The 20,111-nt window shown below is 45.6% G+C and overlaps 1 protein-coding gene across 2 annotated transcripts in view; it reads left to right on the top strand.

The window, feature by feature from the left end:
- Positions 1-20,111, top strand: part of DEF6 (DEF6 guanine nucleotide exchange factor) — a 103,078-nt gene that overhangs the window by 69,843 nt on the left and 13,124 nt on the right. For both annotated transcript variants that reach the window (XM_068269405.1, XM_068269404.1), the window contains exons 6-7: positions 5,061-5,169; positions 10,692-10,990. In XM_068269405.1, coding sequence (XP_068125506.1) covers positions 5,061-5,169; positions 10,692-10,990 — 408 coding nt within the window. The remainder of the gene's footprint in view (positions 1-5,060; positions 5,170-10,691; positions 10,991-20,111) is intronic.

Here is a 20,111-nt window from a genome sequence, read left to right as displayed (position 1 = left end):
ATAGAGTGCTAGGGGGGCCCCATTGTAAAACTTGCATCGGGGCCCACAGCTCCTTAGCTACGCCACTGACTGTATGCCATCCATGTGACAGCTCCAGACTACTGAAATGTACAGCAACCTCCTGTCAGAAGACTGTTCCAATGGGTGCTCTTATAAAGCCATGCTCCCCTCCCTAGAAGCATCTACCCCTACTTTTATTATGTGCTCAGCACACGCTCACATAACGCATGCATGAGCTGACACTACTGTAGATAAAGTTCATACATGCCATGGCATATACAGTATTGTATATTTGAATAGCTGTAGAGATAGATAAATAAATACAGAAATTAAATGCTGTAAAACCATGAATTATCTTCCATGTTCCTGTGTCTGCTGCCACCTGTCGTAGTGAAAGTTTGAACTGCAAGTTTCATGTATGAGGCTGACATTGTAATCCTTTGATATTCCTGTGTGTGACTGTACTGGATTTTTAGAGATGTGCATTACATGGGTAAAATTGCTTTTTCTTCTGTCGCTGAGGTCTGACCTCAGAGGTAATTTCCTAGAATGTTGTATGTTAAGATCCTGTTCTACAGCGGTTAATAGTCTTTCAGTTCCCCTTAGTCACAGCTACTTAGTTTCATAAACTTAATTAAGGATTTAGCCCAAAGTGCCAGTGCCTGGTTTAAAGCAGCCAATAACATCTCAACTGTTACTTGTTACTTCGCTACATTTGTTTTTAGGCATAGTTCACACTCGGATCACAATTTTTAAGCGATTGCAGTTTGTGATTCTTGTTCGGGAAACTGAGAATCACAAACTGTTTGCCACCAAAATGTTGTTTGCAGTGCATTTGCTATTTATCCTAATCTCAAGCGCTCGAGTGAGAATGATCCCATGGGGATATATTTGTCACATCTCTTTGCTGAACTCCTGCAATCAATAAAGAGCTGAAATGCTACTCAGAAGCGCATGGGTGTGAACCAGCCCTTGATTTCTAATTGCTTTGAATGGATAGAGTTCATTAAAAGCAAATCAAATGTCGGTACTTAAAGGACAACTGTAATAAGAGGAATATGTAGGCTGCCATATTAAACAATATCAGTTGCATTTCACCCTGAAGGTAACGCATACACAACCCTATCAGATGGGCAAAAAAAGTTCACAAGTCCTTCACACAGTTCAGGTCTGTCAACAGTGCTATGCAGTCTTCACTAGTCCTTGCAGACCGCGGTCCATGAAGACTGCATAGCACTGTTGACAGACCTGAACTGTGTGAAGGACTTGTGAACTTTTTTGCCCATCTGATAGGGTTGTGTATGCGTTACCTTCAGTGTGAACTGTCTTTACTAAAAATTGAAGAAGCAGCTCCAACTCATTGAGTGCAGATAGCACTTTTTTAGTGGTGAAGCGCTTTTCTCCTTATTCATTAATATCAGTTGCATGGCAGCCCTGCTGTTCTATTTGGCTGCAGTAGTGTCTGAATAACACCAGAAACAAGCATGCAGATAATCTTGTCAGATCTGACAATAATGTCAGAAACACCTGATATGCTCCATGCTTGTTAAGGGTCTATGGCTAAAAGTATTAGAGGCAGATGATCAGCAGGATAACCAGGCAACTTGTATTGCTTAAAAGGAAATAAATATGGCAGCCTCCATACACCTCTTGTTACAGTTGTCCTTTAAAGTGGACCTGAACTCTTGCACAGAAAAGAAGGAAAACAGAGCGAAATTCAACCTGTATGTATTAGTTTAGCCTAATTCCCCTTATCTGTGAATAATCACAAGTGTAATTTGATCTCTCAGCTATGCCCGCTGGTTGCCACGGCGGTGCAGCTAATTTGTAAACACAGGATGTTAACAATACACCTGTTTCCTTGAAAGCAGGAAGTAGACACACTAGATTTATTGCAGGATTTGTATCAGCTGTAACAAGTACATTTTTCTTTAAAGGTTATTATGCTGTTGCTTATCTTTTAGAGCAGCGAGGAAGTTCTGAGTTCAGGTCCGTATTAATGGCATATTGCTAGTGAATAGAAACTAGCATTACAGACGTATTCCAGAATTGATTAAATTCATTGTTTACTCAGAATTCTACACCCAACACCCCATAATTACAATGTGAAAAAAATGTACTTGAGATTTTTGCAAATGTACTAACCACTTAAAGTGAACCAGAGACGAAGCACCCTCGTCTATTTTACCATATATATCAGTGGGAACATTAGAGAAAACATCTACCCTGCTCTCTGTTTCATTCTTCACTGCTCAGCCTGCTTCTTATTAGCCCTGATAAAATCCCCGACTGAGCATTCAGTCTGGGTTTGCTCAGGAATCATTATAGCTGAGTCTGTGTTCTCTGAAGTTTTTTCAAGCCCAAGCCTATAGAGGCCACCAGTGCAGCTAGTATAGTGGCCCCCCAGTGCAGCTAGTATAGTGGCCCCCCAGTGTAGCTAGTATAGTGGCCCCCCAGTGTAGCTAGTATAGTGGCCCCCCAGTGTAGCTAGTATAGTGGCCCCACTGTAGCTAGGAGGGGTAGCGGCGACAGCGGTGGGTAGGGAGGACAGATTTCCCCCCCCCCCCCCCTCACCTGGGTCCCCTCCTTCTGCCTCTCTTCCCTTCCAAAATGCGGGAAGCAAACAGGCAGGGGCGGGCGGGAGGAGAATAACTCAACTCACTTCCGCGTTCCAGCTGCTGGAACGCTGCATCGCCGTCACACGCCTCTTCTGCGCCTTCAATGCCGCCCACTGTGCTTCCTTATGAGCGGAAGCACAGTGCCCAGCATTGAAGGCGCAGGAGAGACACATGACGGCGACGCAGCGTTCCAGCAGTTGGAACGCGGAAGTGAGGTGAGTTATTCTCCTCCTGCCCGCCCTGCCTGTTTGCTGCCTGCATTTTGGAGGGGAAGAGAGGCAGAAAGAGGGGACCCAGGTGAGGGGGGGAGGGGGGATCTGTCCTCCCTACCCGCCGCTGTCCCCGCTACCCCTCCTAGCTACACTGGGGCCACTATACTAGCTACACTGGGGGCCACTATACTAGCTACACTGGGGGGCCACTATACTAGCTACACTGGGGGGCCACTATACTAGCTACACTGGGGGGCCACTATACTAGCTACACTGGGGGGCCACTATACTAGCTACACTGGGGGGCCACTATACTAGCTACACTGGGGGGCCACTATACTAGCTACACTGGGGGGCCACTATACTAGCTACACTGGGGGGCCACTATACTAGCTGCACTGGGGGGCCACTATACTAGCTGCACTGGGGGGCCACTATACTAGCTACACGGGGGGCACTATACTAGCTACACTGGGGGCCATTATACTAGCTGCACTGGGGGCCACTGTACTAGCTATACTGGGGCCACTATACTGGGGGGCCACTATACTAGCTACACTGGGGGCCACTATACTAGCTACACTGGGGGCCACTATACTAGCTACACTGGGGGCCGCTATACTAGCTACACTAGGGGCAGCTATACTACCTACACTGGGGGCCACTATAGTAGCTATACTGGAGGCCACTATACTACCTAAACTGGGGGCATCTATACTGGGGGCCACTGTACTAGCTACACTGGGGAAGCTATACTAAAACTGGGGGCCACTATACTAGCTATACTGGGGCAACTATACTAGCTCCACTGGGGGCAGCTATACTACTTACACTGGGGGCCACTATACTACCTATACTGGGGGCAGCTATACTGGGGGCCACTATACTAGCTACACTGGGGGCAGTAGAAATACTACCTACATTGGGGGCAGCAGAAATACTACCTACATTGGGGGCAGCAGCTATACGGGGGGCAACTATACTAGCTATTCTGGAGGCAACTATACTAGCTATTCTGGAGGCAACTATACTAGCTATTCTGGGGGCAACTATACTAGCTATTCTGGGGGCAACTATACTGCCTATCCTGGGGTCAACTATACTAGCTATACTGGGGGCAGCTATATTGGGGGCCACCATACTAGCTACACTGGGGGCAACTATGCTAGCTACCTATACTGGGGGCAACTTTATTACATATACTGGGGCAACTAGATTACCTATACAGGGGGCACCTATACCTGGCATTACCCACCGTGGCAAGCTTAGTATGCCACTCGCTCCTTTCCTTTTTTTGGGGGAGGTGCCTCCATAATACCCAGCACCGGGTGTCAAATGCCCTAGGTACGCCACTGCCTCTGGCTACAAATTATATTATTGCTATTTGACAAGAAAGACGGCTGACACACTAATGCTGACAGTCTTTCTCACTTTGTAGAACTACTGGACAATAGTTGTCACTTTCAAACTCTAGAAAGGAGAGGCGAGACATGACATACACATAGCTTAAAGAGGAACTCCAGTAGAAATCATGTAATAAAAAAGTGCTTAATTTTTACAATAATTATGTATAAATGATTTAGTCAGTGTTTGCCCATTGTAAAAGCTTTCCTCTCCCTGATTTACATTCTGACATTTATCATAGTGACATTTTTACTGCTGGCAGATGATGTCAGTGGAAGTAGCTGCTGCTTGCTTTTTTGGCAGTTGGAAACAGCTGTAAACAGCTATTTCCCACAATGCAACAAGGTTCACAGACAGGAAACTGCCAGGACCATAGTCCTCACAGTTTCCTGTGGGAGTGGTTTCACCACAATATTAGCCATACAGAGCCCCCGATGATCCGTTTGAGAAAAGGAATGGATTTCTCATGGGAAAAGGGGTATCAGCTACTGATTGGGATGAAGTTCAATTCTTGGTCACAGTTTCTCTTTTACTTATAGGCAAGCTCATGCAACTTCAAACAGTGGGAACTTTCCAGCTAGAAAGAAACTATCACCATTAAGCTCCTTCCTATGCTTCCAGCTGATTATCTCTGTGGCCAGCACTGCAGCTCAGCAAATTCTAATCATTGTGAGACTGAGCTGTAGCTTCAAAGCTGGCCATAAAGCATTACTAGCAGAGAGATGTAGTAACAGGGCTTAAGCGACCAAGTGATCTGTGCTCACGGGAGGAAAAAAGTAGCAAAATAGATCCCTAACATACTTCTCTTTTTTGTTTTTTATTACAGATACTTCCAGACAGAGATGGACGTCGTTGTATGTTCTGTGTTAAAACGCCCACAAAAACCCATGAAATGAGTGCATCTGACACAAAGCACCGACAAGAATGGGTGACAGGTAGAATTATGTACAGCAGTGTAAAATAAGGAGCAGAGAAAACGTATGTGCAAAAATAGATCCTTGGAGGGCTTTATTAATTTACAAGATGGCACTGATTCCCCCAGGAGACATACTGTATTTGTCTTACAAATCCCCCTTACAAATAAATAAGTAAACTGGATTTCATGGAAAATGCTAGTTCAGTAAGTTTTCCCCATTGTGTCCCCATTAATTGTCACTCCATTCCATGTGCCCCAATTACATTTGCAGCCCTTGATGCAACTCCAAATGAACATACAGGTCCTGAGGTGCTCCCCTTTAATTCTGATTCAAGGTTAGCTAATCACTTTTTCACAGTAACAGTCTCCATGTCTAGCCCCCTTCCATGTGTCCCCATTTCATCTGCCTCTATGCCATGCCCCCATTATTTGTGATGCTCATTATTACAGTGCCCCTGTTAGAGTGATGCTCAGTGGCGCCCTCTTTATTTTTCTTTTCATTATAGTAGTCCTGTCATTGTGCTTCCCCAATACAGTGCCTCGATTATTGCACTCTACCCATTATAGTGCTGCCCCCCTGTTATAATGAAACACTGTAGAGCTTCCCCTCCTAATATAGTACCCCCATTGCTTTGAAGAAAACTCACAGTGGTTCTCCCATCCAGTGATTGAATTGTGGACGTGTGGGGTGAGTGATCAGTCATTTGAATGCCATTCTCGCTCTGGGATTTCTCTCTTTATTCAACCACACTGTCATACGTCAACATTGCATCTGTGAATCAGAGAAGACCACTGCAGGTGCAGCAGGTGACCCTGTGAGAAATGCAGTGTTGCTAAGAGCTGAGGGATTATGGTAGAGCAGCAGGGTGGCTGAGAGGTAATGTGTCTGTGAAGCGGGGCAGAGGGAGCCTTCAAGGTGTACACATAACAAGTTCAGAAAAAAATGCTGTAGCAGTGAGCTAAGTGCTAAAGGGACAGTAATGAGCACAAGTTTAGCCAACAAGAAGGAGGACCTGGAGGAGCAGTAGAGCACTGCAAAGTAGATGGACTCTGCTGCTACCAGAGAACTGCGGTAAGAGATGAGAGAACAGGGATCATGGAGAGAGACATTAGATGGGAGAGAGCTGTTTAAAGCGGACCTGAACTCAGAACTTCCTCTCTACTCTAAAAAATATGCAACAGCATAACAACCTTTAAAGAAAAACATTTCTTAGTGCAGATTTATTGCAGGATTTGTATCAGCTGTAACAATGTTTACTTCCTGCTTTCATAGAAGCAGACATATTGTTAACATCCTATGCTTACCAATTAGCTCTCTGTGTTGTGGCAGGAAGCTGACACAGCTGAGGGATCAATTACAACTTGTGCTTAGTCACAGATGAGGGGTGTTTAGACAGGCTAAACTCTCTAAACACATACAGTCTGCATTTCTATATGTGTTCCTTCTATCCTGTGTTAGAGTGTTTAGGTCCACTTTAAGAGAGCTTAGGGGTGGTTGCATGGGTGAATAGTCTCTAGGACATGAGAGGTAAATGGTGGGAGCTTAGAGGGAAAATTGAGAAAAGTATGGAGGGAACATGAGATCTGAGAATTGTTAAGGGAGTTGAGGGGAAATCTAGAAGCTAGGAGAAACGACTATGGGAGTATATATGGACAGTGGGCCAGTACAGTAGGAAATGTGTCGGTGTGGGAGAATGAGATAGCCGTGTAGGAGTAGCATTCTGTAGACTTGGTGGAGGCTGAATAGTCTAAGCCAGAAACCACTGAGAGGAAAAACTGGATGTGTGTCACCATTATACTTTCATATTAATGTATTAGACAAGCAGCATTAGGTGATATGCATCTTTCATTATCTTCACATTTCTGCCCATTTTCCATTTACTTTTCTCTAATCCTGTGTTCACAAATCAGATATTTTAAGTCGAGTGTTTGACAGTACTGGTATTTAGTTTGCTCCAGCCATGGGGGATATTATGTGATAAAGCTTGGTTATAAATCAACCAGAGTGGGAAGAAGTCTGGGACTAAATCCAATGGCAGTTGCAGCCAGTTCACATTAATAACTAACATAACGTGTTATAAACTGATCAGACGTAAATAGAGTGAAAAGAAATAGGAAGTGGTTTTCAGTTCCTGAAACATGCAGTAAATGCATCCACTGAACATTTTAGGTGCTTGTCCAATATTTTCCACTGTGTTTGTAGTGGTCAACCTGCTCATTAGTGGGAATATCTGCTTTTGTTGGATGTCTGTGATCATGAGCAATATTTTAAAAGACAGTAAACAGAATGAGGAGTCTGCTTCAAGTCCATTAACCATGTATCGTAAAACAAATAGTAACCTATTAAAATAGTATAACAGTCTCTTGTAGTTTTATACTATTGTTTCAATTTTTCACAAGAAAGTATTACTGAACTCGAAGCAAAGTACCAGTATTCACAATTTCCTTTATTGAATTGCTCCTTAAAGTTGTATTATACTCCTCAAACTAAAATTTCAGTAATTACTCTTAGGGCCATATCTTATTCAAGGTGAAAAATAGCTTGCAGATGTGAGCTACTTATCATTATGCCATCACGTGAGGATTACCGGCAAATCCTATTGCCAGTTTCCTTCACACCAGGCGAAAGGGCAACGGGGGGCAAGGTTTTACCCTGTGGTGCTGTCCTTAAGCACCACGGCCTCGCTCCCCACACGTGCGCACACCCGCTGAACATCCGCCGCAGGTGCATCTGGTGGTCTTTTTTTAATACGGAGACCACCAGAGCTCCCAGTCGGGCTGCCACACATTGGCGAAGCCCCCAACTTAGCTGCGCGGGTACCCCTGGCAATATACATACCACTGATAATAGGATTGCCGCGGTGTACCGGTATGACGGTATACTGGGGTTTCAATGTGCATGGTAACCATACCATGCACATTTACAAAATACCGTTTTTTCACGCTGCCTTCCACATCATCGCCATCACAGCTCCGCATTGCCTTTCTCTCTGTCTCCCTCCATTAAAAAGCAAGCTCCCGAAGCTATTTCCTGTTTGCGGGAGGCTTGCTGACACACTGCGCAGGTGCTGGATGTGACGCGCGTCCTATAATGACACGGCCTCGAACTCAGAGGCTGCTCCCGCCAGTGGCTGGAGCGCACACGCAGCACGCTGAGAAGAGCGAGCGCAGTGATTGGCTCAATGACGGGGCTCTTGTCCCGCCATCAAGACCACCACGGCCAATCAAAAGAAAGCCTTTGAAGTCTTTCTCTTTGGTATTGCACGCTGAAGCGCTGAATGTTCTCTGGTATCCGCTGCCATTCTCCGTTATCCTGCTGCCGCTCAGTGTCCGGTCCAAGCTCTGCACACAGGACTGGTAAGCTGGGCACATTTTAGGCAGTATTACATCGCTGGCACTCTTTCCTGTCCACCTTTGCCACCTATTACTGCCTACACCTATCCCTGGCTACCTATACTGCGGCCACCTATTACTGGCTGCACCTATACCTGGCTACCTATACTGTGGCCACCTTTTACTGGCTACCTATACTGCGGCCACTGATTACTGACTACACCTATACCTGGCTACCTATACTGCGGCCACCGATTACTGGCTACACCTATCCCTGGCTACCTATACTGCGGCCACCTACTACTGCCTACATCTATCCCTGGCTACCTATGCTACGGCCATCTACTAGTGGCTACACCTATCCCTGACTACCTATGCTGCGGCCACCTATTACTGGCTACACATATCCTTGGCTACCATTGCTGTGGCCACCTACTACTGGCTACACCTATCCCTGGCTACCTATGCTACGGCCACCTATTACTGGCTACACCTATTCCTAGGAGCAGGGTGAGCCTTTTTACAGTTTTACCCGGGGCCACAAATCACCCGGTGGCTTAATTATATGTATGCCAAGGGAGTGGGGCACCCCACACTGGGGTGGGGGGGCACGTTATTTAATGTAAGGGGGGCCCCGGGTCCAAATAATTGTATAATACCGTAATACTGTTATACCATGTTTTTTTGATGGTTATGATACCGAGGAATTTCATACCGTTGCAACTAGCCGCTAATCACCAGCCACCTCTCGAAAGTCTCCTGACTGTGTAATTACAGTGTAATCTCACTATAATTCGTGTATTTCGGAGCCCCGGCAAAGCATCTTTGAAGCTCCCGCCGAAGCTCCTCATTGGTCCACTGTCTGAGCCAGTGAAATGGTCCAGACAGTGGACCAATAGGGAGCCCCAGCGGCAGCTTCAAAGATGCTTTGCCGGGGCTCTGATACCTAGTAATTACAATGACATTTACACTGTAATTCAGTGACACTTGCGGCGAGAGGCAGCGTAAGTTTTTTGTGGCGGTATCTAAATTGCCAGGGGTGCACAGTGCAGCTATGTGGGGGGCTTCGGCGATGTGCGACTGGACGGGGAGCTCTAGGGGTCTCTCTTTATTAAAGGGGAACTGAAGAGAGAGGTATATGGAAGCTGTCATGTTTATTTTCTTTTAGACCATACCAGTTGCCTGGCAGCCCTGCTGATCCTCCGCCTCTAATACTATTAGCCATAGCCCCTGAACAAGCATGCAGCAGATCAGGTGTTTCAGTGGTTCAGACTTATAAGTCTGATCTGGCAAGACTAGCTGCATGCTTGTTTCTGGTTTTAATCAGATACTACTGCAGAGAAATAGACCAGCAGGGCTGCCAGGCAACTGGTATTGATTAAAAGGAAATAAACATGACAGCCTCCATATACCTCTCTCTTCAGTTCCCCTTTAAAGGAGACCCCCAGATGCAGCAGCGACGACATCTGCATGAAAACAGCGTTTGGATAGCGTGTAAAGAACTTGCTGGGCGATTATATCGCCCAAGCTAGTTCTTTTCCACCTGAGGGGTGGTTTAAATTAAATAGGATGAGGCTATGCTCCCCTCGCCTAAAGTTCAGTAATAGGATATAGCTGTTAGTTACATAAAAGAACATTTGAAAGCAATCCCACACATTTTCTGTGTGTAAAAACATATTCGGTACTTTCACTGCAGTGAGCAGTACTGGATGCAAGATACAAGATGGCTTATGGATTATCTCTGTCTCATCGGCAAAGGCAGAAGACACTCTTTAACTGTGTTTTGATTCTGCACCCTCCCTCTGCTGAACAGCACATTGCCTAACAGATGAGTCACTTCAGCAGAAAAGGAGAGGTGAGGGGCAGGGTAGAGTGAATGCACATGCCTCAGAGAGCTTCAGCCAGCAATTACATTTGCTGTTAGCCAGAGATAAGCTATCTTGTACTGCCCTCTGCAATGAAAGTATATGTTTTTACACACAGATAATGTGTGGGATTGCTTTCAAATGTTCTTTTATGTACGGTAACTAAGAGTAGTTACTAAAGTTTTAGCTTTTGCGAATGTAATCCTACTTTAACCCAATAGAAATTGCCCCCCACCAGCCTTCCTGCTGTATGGGATACCATTTTCTCCTAGCTGAGTAAATTGCTAAGTTTCCCTAATTTAACTCAGTAACAGATATAAATCTTCTGTCTTGTATATTGCAGCTATCCAGACAGCTATCCGTCTCCAGCAAACCAGTTCAGTCTCTTTACATCGTGAGCTGCAAAGTAGACGCCGAGAGCAAAGAGAGCAACGGGAACAGCGTAGACTTGCACGAGAGCAGGAGCTGCAGAGATTAGCTGAGCTTCAAAGTGAAAAAGAAAGACAGCAAAAGGAACTGGAACAACTGAAAGAGATCCAGAAGAAAGCTGAAGAGACAATGATTCAGGAACAACACAGGCACAGGGAACAGCAGGAAGCAATGCAGCGACTGCTGACTGAACAACTAAAGGAGGCGGAAGAGGTAAGTGTAGGAACAGACCAGTTTTAGAAGTATCCGGTGATGTGATGTATTATCTATCCTATTGAAAATACCCTGAGGTTGTCACGGGTTGTCTTAATAGAGAAGTATACTTATAATTTACATTTCTGCAATTTAGAAGTCACCTAAAGCTATGTACCCATGGCCAGATAGATTGGGGATCTCAGCCGACGAACAGTCACTCTCTGATCTATGTGGCCGACTCTTCAAACGTTGTTGGCGTCCGCAGAAATTAACGATTATGGCAAATTACCGTAAAAGTCAGTGGGGATTGAAATGAATCCTTTGTGATCCAACATGGCGGACATTCAAAAACGAATAATCGCCGCAGGTGGCCTGCATCATGAAACATCGTTTAACAAACTTTCATATGCGATATTGCAATAAAATCATTTGTCGCTGAAAAATTGTCTGTAAAATCACGTCCTGGGTATGAACCTTAAGAACAGTTTTCCTTATGAAGCATTTCACGCAACTGGCATGTGCTATGTGTTGAATTGCAATAAACAATATTTTCTTCAATATGACACGGGATTACACCCATGCTGTCCTGTCGCGCATAGGGATTGGTCCCACTATGTGCCGTTGGATAGGACTGCTTTACTCAAATCTGTCGGCTAAGGTTAAAAGAAAACCAGAGGTGAGTTTATAAAAGATTTATACATACCTGGGGCTTCCTCCTGCCCCATAAGATCGGATCACTCTCACGCCGCCATCCTCAGTCTCCTCCCTCTTCAGTACCGGGTCCCGTAACTTCAGCCAGTCGCGGCCAGTCTGCACAAGAGAAGTGCGTCCAGTACGTATATCTCCAGTGGCTGCTGGAGAGATACGTAAATAGCGCACTTCTCTTATGTCAGACTGGCCGCAACTGGCTAAATTTACGAGACCCGGTACTGGAGTTGCAGGAGGCTGAGGATGGCAGAGTGGGAGTAATCCGAGCTTATGGGGCAGGAGGAAGCCCCAGGTATGTATAAATCTTTTATAATCCCTCGGCTCTGGTACACTTTAAGGGGAATGGTATCTTGTGTGGTGCCTTCCGGGAATATGAATGGCACCAAGCAGTGATGCCCTTTGTCAATTCTGATTTACTTCCTCGCTTGGAGACATTTTTTTTTTATTGCAGTTAGCCAGGACCCCACTATTCAGGGACTAACAATTGGTTTCTCTTCCCACCTAGTAGCTGCATTTGCAGATGACCTGCTTTTTTTCCTACAAGACCCGTTAATTTCTATTCCTAACTTGATGTGTAGATTTGAGGAGTTTGGTGCTTTATCCAACCTTGAAATTAACTTCCATAAATCTCAAGCACTTAGTATTTCGTTGGATGCGTCAATTTCCCTAAACGCTCTGCCAATGTAAATGGATGGGACAGATTCCACTAGAGCGATTGTGATTAAGGAAATTGCAATCGCAGGACATGCAGCATTTTGGGAGTGATTCCATTCTAAGCACGGTGGCGTAGTGGTTAGCTCTCTCGTCTTGCAGCGCTGGGTCCCTGGTTCGAATCCCAGCCAGGGCACTATCTGCAAAGAGTTTGTATGTTCTCTCCGTGTCTGCGTAGGTTTCCTCCGGGCACTCCGGTTTCCTCCCACATTCCAAAAACATACAGGTAAGTTAATTGGCTCCCCCTAAAAAATTGGCCCTAGACTACAGTACTTACACTACATAATATAGACATTTGGCAATGGTAGGGATTAGATTGTGAGCTCCTTTTGAGGGACAGTTAGTGACAAGATATATATATACACTGTACAGCGCTGCGTAATATGTCGGCGCTATATACTGTAAATACTAAAATAATAATAATAATTCTAATTAATTGTGTAGGAGCAGGGAAATCGCTCCCAAAATCGCTTGCAAAATGCTATCACAAATCGATAGCGATTGCGATAGCATTTTGCGCTTTCTTGTGGGTTCCAAGCCGGAGATGTGGAGTTGAGGAAGGCAATTTATTCCATGTCTTTTGGTCCTGCTCGTTAATAAAACCTTTTTAGCATGAAGCGCACAAACAGATGGAGCAGATATCTTGTGATAGAATTCCTTTTACCCCTAGTGTTCTTCTGCTGCATGATACATCTAACTCTTTTAAGGCATATAAGAAATCCATAGTGTTACATCAATGCTGCTTGAGCAATGAGTCCTTTGTGCTGGAAGTCACCTACGCCACCCTCCATAAAAGCATGGCTGAAAAGAGTGGAAGCCATGGAGGAACTGATTCTTATGTCCCAGGATCGCTCAGAACAACATTTGCTGACCTGGGCGGTTCAGGTTCACTTTCAGTACTTTGACTTTCTCTCTAGTGTTTTCTCCTTTATTCTTTCTTTATTTCTCTTCTCTCTTTTATTGGAGTTGTGGGGAGGGGATCTTCCACAATGTATCTTAAAACTAAAGACCAGATGTACTGTACCCTTTTTGTGGACATTTATGTCATCCACATGCTTGGTATAATTAGGCTTGGGACAGTTATCTGAGGCGTTATGCCAAGGAGAAACACGTTTGTTTAGACAGTTTAACCACTTCCCGACCGCCGTATTGACAAATGGCGGCCGGGAAGTGCACCCCGCAAGGACCGCCGTATAGACAAATGGCGGCGGTCCTTGTAGGGGCATGGGCGGAGCGATCGCGTCATCAGTGACGCGATCCTCCGCCTGGCGACCGCTCACCCGCCGCAACATCCTGCCGGCCATACGGAAGTGCCGGCGGGATGTTAACCCGACGATCGCCGCATACAAAGTGTATAATACACTTTGTAATATTTACAAAGTGTATTATACAGGCTGCCTCCTGCCCTGGTGGTCCCAGTGTCCGAGGGACCACCAGGGCAGGCTGCAGCCACTCTAGTCTGCACCAAGCACACGGATTTCCCCCCCCCCCCTGCCCCAGATCGCCCACAGCACCCATCAGACCCCCCCCTGCCCACCCCCAGACCCCTGTTTGCACCCAATCACCCCCCCTAATTACCCATCAATCACTCCCTGTCACTATCTGTCAACGCTATTTTTTTTTATCCCCCCCCCCCGCCCCCTGCTCCCTCCTGATCACCCCCCACCCCTCAGATTCTCCCCAGCCCCCCCCCCCATGTACTGTATGCATCTATCCCCCCTGATCACCTGTCAATCACCCATCAATCACCCCCGTCACTGCCACCCATCAATCAGCCCCTAACCTGCCCCTTGCGGGCAATCTGATCACCCACCCACACCAATAGATCGCCCGCAGATCCGACATCAGATCACCACCCAAGCGCAGTGTTTACATCTATTCTCTCCTCTAAACACCCACTAATTACCCATCAATCACCCCCTATCACCACCTGTCACTGTTACCCATCAGATCAGACCCTAATCTGCCCCTTGCTGGCACCCAATCACCCGCCTACACACTCAGATTGCCCTCAGACCCCCCCTTATCAATTCGCCAGGGCATTATTTACATCTGTCCTTCCCTGTAATAACCCACTGATCACCTGTCAATCACCTGTCAATCACCCATCAATCACCCCCTGTCACTGCCACCCATCAATCACCCCCTGTCACTGCCACCCATCAATCAGCCCCTAACCTGCCCCTTGCGGGCAAACTGATCACCCACCCACACCAATACATCGCCCGCAGATCCGACATCAGATCACCTCCCAAGCGCAGTGTTTACATCTGTTCTCTACCCTAAACACCCACTAATTACCCATCAATCACCCCCTATCACCACCTGTCACTGTTACCCATCAGATCAGACCCTAATCTGCCCCTTGCGGGCACTCAATTACCCGCCTACACGCTCAGATTGCCCTCAGACCCCCCCTTATCAATTCGCCAGGGCATTATTTACATCTGTCCTTCCCTGTAATAACCCACTGATCACCTGTCAATCACCCATCAATCACCCCCTGTCACTGCCACCCATCAATCACCCCCTGTCACTGCCACCCATCAATCAGCCCCTAACCTGCCCCTTGCGGGCAATCTGATCACCCACCCACACCAATAGATCGCCCGCAGATCCGACATCAGATCACCACCCAAGCGCAGTGTTTACATCTATTCTCTACCCTAAACACCCACTAATCACCCATCAATCACCCCCTATCACCACCTGTCACTGTTACCCATCAGATCAGACCCTAATCTGCCCCTTGCTGGCACCCAATCACCCGCCTACATGCTCAGATTGCTCTCAGACCCCCCCTTATCAATTCGCCAGGGCATTATTTACATCTGTCCTTCCCTGTAATAACCCACTGATCACCTGTCAATCACCTGTCAATCACCCATCAATCACCCCCTGTCACTGCCACCCATCAATCAGCCCCTAACCTGCCCCTTGCGGGCAAACTGATCACCCACCCACACCAATAGATCGCCCGCAGATCCGACATCAGATCACCACCCAAGCGCAGTGTTTACATCTATTCTCTCCTCTAAACACCCACTAATTACCCATCAATCACCCATCAATCACCCCCTATCACCACCTGTCACTGTTACCCATCAGATCAGACCCTAATCTGCCCCTTGCGGGCACCCAATCACCCGCCTACACGCTCAGATTGCCCTCAGACCCCCCCTTATCAATTCGCCAGGGCATTATTTACATCTGTCCTTCCCTGTAATAACCCACTGATCACCTGTCAATCATCTATCAATCACCCATCAATCACCCCCTGTCACTGCCACCCATCAATCACCCCCTGTCACTGCCACCCATCAATCAGCCCCTAACCTGCCCCTTGCGGGCAAACTGATCACCCACCCACACCAATAGATCGCCCGCAGATCCGACATCAGATCACCTCCCAAGCGCAGTGTTTACATCTATTCTCTACCCTAAACACCCACTAATTACCCATCAATCACCCCCTATCACCACCTGTCACTGTTACCCATCAGATCAGACCCTAATCTGCCCCTTGCGGGCACCCAATCACCCGCCTACACGCTCAGATTGCCCTCAGACCCCCCCTTATCAATTCGCCAGTGCAATATTTACATCTGTTCTCCCCTGTAATAACCCACTCATTACCTGTCAATCATCTATCAATCACCCATCAATCACCCCCTGTCACTGCCACCCATCAATCACCCCCTGTCACTGCCACCCATCAATCACCCGCTGTCACTGCCACCCATCAATCAGCCCCTAACCTGCCCCTTGTGGGCAATCTGATCACCCACCCACACCAATAGATCGCCCGCAGATCCGACGTCCGATCACCTCCCAAGTGCAGTGTTTACATCTGTTCTCTACCCTAAACACCCACTAATTACCCATCAATCACCCCCTGTCACTGCTACCTATCAGATTAGACCCCTATCTGCCCCTAGGGCACTCAATCACCCGCCCACACCCTCAGAATGCCCTCAGACCCCAGCCCTGATCACCTCGCCAGTGCATTGCTTGCATCTATTCCCCCCTCTAATCACACCTTGAGACACCCATCAATCACCTCCTGTCACCCCCTAGCACACCTACCCATCAGATCAGGCCCTAATTTGCCCCGTGTGGGCTCCTGATCACTCGGCCAAACCCTCAGATCCCCCTCAGACCCCCTTCCGATCACCTCCCCAGTGCATTGATTGCATCTATTTTCCCCTCTAACCACCCCCTGAGACACCCATCAATCACCTCCTGTCACCCCCCCTAGCACTCCTATTCATCAGATCAGGCCCAATACAACCTGTCATCTAAAAGGCCACCCTGCTTATGACCGGTTCCACAAAATTCGCCCCCTCATAGACCACCTGTCATCAAAATTTTCAGATGCTTATACCCCTGAACAGTCATTTTGAGACATTTGGTTTCCAGACTACTCACGGTTTTGGGCCAGTAAAATGCCAGGGCGATATAGGAACCCCACAAGTGACCCCATTTTAGAAAAAAAGACACCCCAAGGTATTCCATTAGGTGTATGACGAGTTCATAGAAGATTTTATTTGTTGTCAAAAGTTAGCGGAAATTGATTTTTATTGGTTTTTTATTCACAAAGTGTCATTTTTCACTAACTTGTGACAAAAAATAAAATCTTCTATGAGCTCGCCATACACCCAACGGAATACCTTGGGGTGTCTTCTTTCTAAAATGGGGTCACTTGTGGGGTTCCTATACTGCCCTGGCATTTTAGGGGCCCTAAAACCGCGAGGAGTAGTCTAGAAAACAAATGCCTCAAAATGACCTGTGAATAGGACGTTGGGCCCCTTAGCGCACCTAGGCTGCAAAAAAGTGTCACACGTGGTACTGCCGTACATGTGGGGTGTATTTTTACACATACCCATGCTGGGTGGGAGAAATTTCTATGTAAATGGACAATTGTGTGTAAAAAAAAAAAATCAAACAATTGTCATTTACAGAGATATTTCTCCCACTTAGCATGGGTATGTGTAAAAATACACCCCAAAACGCATTATACTACTTCTCCTGAGTACGGCGGTACCACATGTGTGGCACTTTTTTACACCCTAAGTATGCTAAGGGGCCCAAAGTCCAATGAGTACCTTTAGGATTTCACAGGTCATTTTGCGACATTTGGTTTCAAGACTACTCCTCACGGTTTAGGGCCCCTAAAATGCCAGGGCAGTATAGGAACCCCACAAATGACCCCATTCTAGAAAGAAGACACCCAAAGGTATTCCGTACGGAGTATGGTGAGTTCATAGAAGATTTTATTTTTTGTCACAAGTTAGCGGAAAATGACACTTTGTGAAAAAAAAACAATTAAAATCAATTTCCGCTAACTTGTGACAAAAAATAAAAACTTCTATGAACTCACCATACTCCTAACGGAATACCTTGGGGTGTCTTCTTTCTAAAATGGGGTCATTAGTGGGGTTCCTATACTGCCCTGGCATTTTAGGGGCCCTAAACCGTGAGGAGTAGTCTTGAAACAAAAATGACCTGTGAAATCCTAAAGGTACTCATTGGACTTTGGGCCCCTTAGTGCAGTTAGGGTGCAAAAAAGTGCCACACATGTGGTATCGCCGTACTCCGGAGAAGTAGTACAATGTGTTTTGAGGTGTATTTTTACATGTACCCATGCTGGGTGGGAGAAATACCTCTGTAAATGACAATCTTTTGATTTTTTTTACACACAATTGTCGATTTACAGAGTTATTTCTCCCACCCAGCATGGGTATGTGTAAAAATACACCCCAAAACACATTGTACTACTTCTCCCGAGTACGGCGATACCACATGTGTGGCACTTTTTTGCACCCTAACTGCGCTAAGGGGCCCAAAGTCCAATGAGTACCTTTAGGATTTCACAGGTCATTTTGAGAAATTTTGTTTCAAGACTACTCCTCACGGTTTAGGGCCCCTAAAATGCCAGGACAGTATAGGAACCCCACAAATGACTCCATTTTAGAAAGAAGAGACCCCAAGGTATTCTGTTAGTAGTACGGTGAGTTCATAGAAGATTTTTTTTTGTCACAAGTTAGCGGAAATTGATTTTTATTGGTTTTTTTCACAAATTGTCATTTTCCGCTAACTTGTGACCAAAAAATAAAATCTTCTATGAACTCACCGTACTACTAACTGAATACCTTGGGGTGTCTTCTTTCTAAAATGGGGTCATTTGTGGGGTTCCTATACTGTCCTGGCATTTTAGGGGCCCTAAACCGTGAGGAGTAGTCTTGAAACGAAATTTCTCAAAATGACCTGTGAAATCCTAAAGGTACTCATTGGACTTTGGGCCCCTTAGCGCAGTTAGGGTGCAAAAAAGTGCCACACATGTGGTATCGCCGTACTCAGGAGAAGTAGTATAATGTGTTTTGGGGTGTATTTGTACACATACCCATGCTGAGTGGGAGAAAGATCTCTGTAAATGGACAATTGTTTGTAAAAAAAATTAAAAAATTGTCATTTACAGAGATATTTCTCCCACCCAGCATCGGTATGTGTAAAAATACACCCCAAAACACATTATACTACTTCTCCTGAGTACGGCAATACCACATGTGTGGCACTTTTTTGCAGCCTAACTGCGCTAAGGGGCCCAAAGTCCAATGAGCACCTTTAGGCTTTACAGGGGTGCTTACAAATTAGCACCCCCCAAAATGCCAGGACAGTAAACGCACCCCACAAATGACCCCATTTTGGAAAGTAGACACTTCAAGGTATTCAGAGAGGGGCATGGTGAGTCCCCGTGGCAGATTTCATTTTTTTTTGGTCGCAAGTTAGAAGAAATGGAAACTTTTTTTTTTTTTTGTCACAAAGTGTCATTTTCCGCTTACTTGTGACAAAAATTAATATCTTCTATGAACTCACTATGCCTCTCAGTGAATACTTTGGGATGTCTTCTTTCCAAAATGGGGTCATTTGGGGGGTATTTATACTATCCTGGAATTCTAGCCCCTCATGAAACATGACAGGGGGTCAGAAAAGTCATAGATGCTTGAAAATGGGAAAATTCACTTTTTGCACCATAGTTTGTAAACGCTATAACTTTTACCCAAACCAATAAATATACACTGAATGGGTTTTTTTTTATCCAAAACATGTTTGTCCACATTTTTCGCGCTGCATGTATACAGAAATTTTACTTTATTTGAAAAATGTCAGCACAGAAAGTTAAAAAAATAATTTTTTTGCCAAAATTCATGTCTTTTTTGATGAATATAATAAAAAGTAAAAATCGCAGGAGCAATCAAATAGCACCAAAAGAAAGCTTTATTAGTGACAAGAAAAGGAGCCAAAATTCATTTAGGTGGTAGGTTGTATGAGCGAGCAATAAACCGTGAAAGCTGCAGTGGTCTGAATGGAAAAAAAGTGGCCGGTCCTTAAGGGGTAGAAAGCCCTAGGTCCTCAAGTGGTTAAAGGTGTTCGCATGTTATGTTTTACCTTTTGTGTTTCTGCATTGCAATGATGCGTTATCTGTATGTGTAATTGCTTGTTTTATTCTGACTTTTATGCCTCTAGGTAGAGTCTGTTGTATGTATGTATGTATGTTTATCTTTTTGCTTCTTTACTTCAAACATTTAATAGTGAAAAAAAAAATATTTTTTTTTTTTCTTCAATAAATATGCATGTCTTTTAAAAGTAGTTTGTAACCTGTGTGGACAGAAAAAGCAAAAAAAAGGAATGCTTAATGCGATGACCCTAGCTAATATGA

This window comes from Hyperolius riggenbachi, chromosome 2 (assembly GCF_040937935.1).
Source record: "Hyperolius riggenbachi isolate aHypRig1 chromosome 2, aHypRig1.pri, whole genome shotgun sequence".
Lineage (NCBI taxonomy): Eukaryota > Metazoa > Chordata > Amphibia > Anura > Hyperoliidae > Hyperolius > Hyperolius riggenbachi.
Note: the sequence above shows the minus strand (reverse complement) of the source record. Positions and strands in the feature narration are given on the sequence as shown.